Below are 4961 nucleotides of genomic sequence, written 5' to 3'. Positions count from 1 at the left end.
TTACATCTGGCTATTAGATAAAGAGGCATTTGCTACACTAGACACTGTACTTTGCTGCATTTCTGCAGTATTTCCTAAATTTTGTTGTTGTTGTTAAGTGCCTTCAAGTGAGTTCTGGCTCACAGTGACCCTGTATAGGGTTTCCAAGAAGCTGCTGGTGAATTTGAACCACTGATCTTGCAGTTCAAACCGACACTGGGGTCCAGTGTCTTATCCTACAGCACCAAACCAGGACTCATAATTAGAAGCCTATAATTCATTAAAAAATGTCTATAAATCTAAGTTTTCATCATGTCTAGTCTTCAAATTAAGCAATGTGCCTAAAGTCACATGGCTAGTAAGTAACAGAACTGGCCCAATTTAAGTATCTTCACTTGTCACACTATCACACAAACTACTTGAGTTCATGTCTTCACTCCCAATATCATTAATAACTGAGGGCACAGCTTTCTATCACATACAGCCTTGCATACACTGACACCATTAAGTAAGACTGCTCTCCTAACACAGACCAATCATTATGTGAATGGCCTCTTAGACTGCACTTCTCTGCAAGTCAGAGGGATGCTTGGTAAAGAAAATGACTAAATATGAAGGAAGATCACTTAAGTATGCTATTTTTCTTTTACTATATAAGTAATACATGGTCACTATACAAAAAAAGATTTAAGTACAAACAGTAAAAGAAAAAAAAATCATTTGTAATACTACTATTTATCACTGTTAACTTTTTACCATACTCTGTAGAGATCAGATATCCTTGATTATCCTACTAGTGCCTACCTGGAGGGAGTCCTGGTGTGGTGCTGTAGGTTAAGGCACTAGACTGCAAAGTGGGTTTGGGCTGCAAGGTTGGTGGTTCAAGCTCACCAGTCGCTTCTCGGAAACCCTATACAGGGTCACTATAGATTGGAACTGACTTGATGGCACTTAACAACAACAGTGCTTACCTGGAAGGAGCCCTGGTAGTGTAGTGGATTATGAGCTGAGCTGCTAACCACAAGGTCAGTAGTTCAAATCTACCAGTCACTCCTTAGGAGAAAGATGAGGCTCTCTGTTCTTGTAAAGATCTGCAGCTTTGGAAACCCTATACAGGCTCACTATGACTTGGAACTGACTTGGTGGCACACAAACATCACCACCACCACCAGTGCCTAAGTGGAGTCTAGTGTGGCACTGTAGAGTAAGCCCACCACAAGATCAGCAATTCAAACCCACCAGCTGCTCCTTGGAAACCCGATACAGAGTTGCGATGTGTCGGAACTGACTCGACAGCAATTAACAATAGCAGTGCCTATCCTGGTGTGGAACTGTACGATAAGCAGTAAACTGCTAACTGCAAGGTCAATGGTTCTAACCCACCAGTCACTTCTTGAAAACTCTATATATGGTTGATATGAGTCGGAATTCACTCAATAACACTTTTTGATTTTGATGTTGATAAAGGCATACTGATTCAAGTAAGTTTTCAAAAGTTGTTAGGGTAGGTACTATTGTTGTTTAAATGCCATTGAGCTGGTTCCAACTTACAGTTACAGTAGCTGGTAGGTCTGAACTACCAACTGTGCAGTTAGCATCCAAGTGCTTATCCTACAGTGCCACACTCACCAGCTGATTTGAGGAAACCCTGTACAGGGTTGCCATGAATTGGAATGTACTATGTTGTTAACATATGTTAACAACAACATATGTTAAAATAGGAATTTTACATAACTGAGAGCTGTTGCTCTTCATACTACAGAAATACTTCAGTGCAATAGCGAATTCTTGGACCACAATACTTTGGGTTGCTGAAGATTTTTAAAATGCTCTACAATTACCCTCTTTTTAGAATTATGAAAATTTGAATGCAAAACTAATTTTTTATATCATTTCTATGGGAAATACTGCTTTTGATCTTTGAAATTCAGATGTTATAGTAGTAAATTCTAGTGCAGCGCATCACTGTACCCCCCAATTAATCTGTGTGGCATGTGTCTCCGTGTAGCTATTACTGCAATGTGTGCCTGAAGGCTGCACTCTTAAAATTTACACCCCAAGCAGTCATGCAGCACCTGGGTCTATCCCTGTAGCCATAGCTGGAAATCAGAAGTGGATACCCAATGCAATCAAGGCCAAAGTCTCTCTACTGTCAATTTAAATGTCCAGTATAGAAGTAGCTAGTCTGCTTGTGTCTACGTAGCTTAAAAAGACCAGCTCTCTGAGGATGCTACTGTGGAATGGCCAAATTTTGCTGTGCTGCACAGAAAATAGGAGAGCCTCAAGCAAGGAAGCATATGAGAGTGAGGAAGAGAGAGCGGCAGAGAAGAAAACAGAGAGGAAAGAGGACTAACTACAGTTGAGTTTCTGTTAACTGCAACCAAAAGGACCTTAACCAACAAATTAGCTCTGAGACTGTTGCTTCCTTGACAGAGAAAGTCATATACAAAAGAGAGATAGTCATTTTTTCTCTTTTAAAGTAGTAAATATATATATACATACATATACACGTAAGTTGTTTTGTTGTTGTTAAGTATCATGGAGTCGGTTCGACTCATGGCAATCCTGCATAGGGTTTCCAAGGCTGTAAATCTTTACGGAAGCAGAAAGCTAAGTGCCATCAAATCACTTCCAACTCATAGCAACCCAGTACAGCGTTTCCAAAGAGCAGCTAGTGAGTGTGAACCAACCTTTTTGATCCAAGACTCTCTCTCTCTTTATATATACACACACACACACACACACACACACACACATATATATATACATATAAATGACTCCTGGTGTGGCACTGCAGGATCGCACTGGACTGCAAACACCACAACTACCAGCAGCTCCTTGGAAACCCTATATAAAGTTGCTATGAATTGGAACCTTCTCGACAGCACTTAACAAAAAAACAAACAAACAACAACAACAACAAATATATATGGAGACCTGGTGTGGTATTATAGGAGGATAAGGACTGGACCACAAGATCAGTTTAAACTACAAGGTTGGTGGTTCAAATCCACCAGCCACTCCTTGGAAATCAACTTGATGGCACTTAACTATATATATATATATATATATATATACACATATATATATACACACACACACATACATACATGTATATATATAGGTTACAGAAGATACATGATCATTAATACACGACAAAACATCAAGTTCATTACCTTGTCATTTAATATGCATTAAAAAAATTTTAAATACCTGGGTGAGCCCATGCTAATTTCTTTCCAGACTTGAGACAAGCGGAGGTACCAAATGGATTTCCAGTTAAAGAGGCTCTCAGCCAGGCTTCTAGCTTGTAGAAAGAGAAGGTCTTAGAGATCTTTGAGAAGCCACTTGCTGCATGCAGTGGCTGCCACAGTGCAAGTTCATGAAATGGGTAGATCTTCCTGGCTCTGCTCACTGTACCTTCAATAAGAAAGCTGAGTGCCACAGCAGCTTCACGAGACACTAGACTAGTATGGGTCGAATGAAAGGATGCAGTGAGTTGTTCTGGCTCTAAAAGCAGCTCAAGGAGATCTGACAAGTGATCACACACAAAAGCCTGGTGACTGTAATCATTCCAGTTCTAAAAAAAAAAAGAAACAAAGAAATTTTATTCTATAAGACCTGAAACTTTTACATTTGAACTATTTTGTATTTATGTTCTGCCTCATCTCCCCTACCCCATCCCTACCCCCGTAAAATAAAACATAGATACATAAATCTTACAAAGTTTTTTAAGTTTTTTTTTTTTGGGGGGGGGGGTGGTGATAGGTAGAAATCATATGTTGTTGTTGTTAGGTGCCATCGAGTCAATTCCGACCCATAGCGACCCTGGATAGGGTTTCCGAGGAGCAGCTGATGAGCATGAACTGCCAACCTTGCAGTTCAAACAGCTCTGCAGTCTGGTGCATTAACCCACAGCGCCACACCAGGACTCCATATATCATATACATATGCCATTTGAATTGCAAGGTTGGTGGATCACGCTCACCAGCTGCTCCTCGGAAATCCTATATAGGGTCGCTATGGGTTGGAATAGACTTGACGGCACCTAACAACAACATACATATATATACTTTCATACTTTCTTTTCACTTTAGTTAATTCAAAAGTAATACTAATACTTTTGAAAAGCCAACACTGAGTTATACTGTGTCAAGAATTAAAGACTGTATATAATTTACCAAATTTAATCCTACCAGTAATCCTAAAATGCCACTGTCAATGCCATTTTACAGATGAGGAAAAGGAGATACAGAAAGGTTATACCCAAGGTCACATAGCTAGCAAACACCCTGAAAAGTTTCAGGTCAAATATATAAATAACCACTGCACACATTCATTCAAATTATGAAACACTCACTGGGCTTCTTTGTTGCCTATAATTAAAGAATGAATTTCCAATTTTATTGGTTGAAAGTAGGCAACTGATCTTACAGTGACGAGATTTGAGAGAAACTGTAACTTTGGGGAAAAACTTTCATTCATTCATCAGACAGATATTTCTTGTGGATCTCTTATGTGGTATGTGGGAGAAGAATGAGGCTCTCTGCTACTGTAAAGATTTACCGTTGCAAAAACCCTAAAGAGTAGTTTTACTCTGTCCTATTGGGTTGCTACAAATTGGAATCGACTTGATGGCAGTGGGTTTGGTTTTTTGGTATGTGGTATGAGCAGTGTTTGTTGCTGTTAGGTGCCATCAAGTCGGTACCAACCCATAGCAACCTTATGCACAGCAGAACGAAACACTGCCCGATCCTGAGCCAACCCACGCTTCAGTCCATTGATGCTGCCCATTTGGCCAATCCATCTCGTTGGGGGACTTCCTCTTTTTCTCTGACTTTCTACCTTACCAAACATGATATCCTTCTCCAGTGATTGGTCCTTCCTGACAATATGTCTGAAGTATGAGAGATGAAGTTTGGCCATCTTGGCCTCTAAGGAGCACTCTGGCTGCACTTCTTCCAAAACGGATCTATTGGTTC

The 4961-nt window shown here is 40.0% G+C and overlaps 1 protein-coding gene across 1 annotated transcript in view; it reads right to left on the bottom strand.

The window, feature by feature from the left end:
- The window catches only part of TBCCD1 (TBCC domain containing 1), a 23457-nt gene that overhangs the window by 3513 nt on the left and 14983 nt on the right, over positions 1-4961 (bottom strand). Inside the window, exon 3 of the mRNA XM_006869747.1 lies at positions 3193-3559. Coding sequence (XP_006869809.1) covers positions 3193-3559 — 367 coding nt within the window. The remainder of the gene's footprint in view (positions 1-3192; positions 3560-4961) is intronic.

This window comes from Chrysochloris asiatica, unplaced genomic scaffold (assembly GCF_000296735.1).
Source record: "Chrysochloris asiatica unplaced genomic scaffold, ChrAsi1.0 scaffold00135, whole genome shotgun sequence".
Classification (NCBI taxonomy): Eukaryota; Metazoa; Chordata; class Mammalia; order Afrosoricida; family Chrysochloridae; genus Chrysochloris; species Chrysochloris asiatica.
The sequence above is the reverse complement of the archived record's forward strand: the minus strand, read 5'-3'. Positions and strand labels throughout refer to the sequence as shown.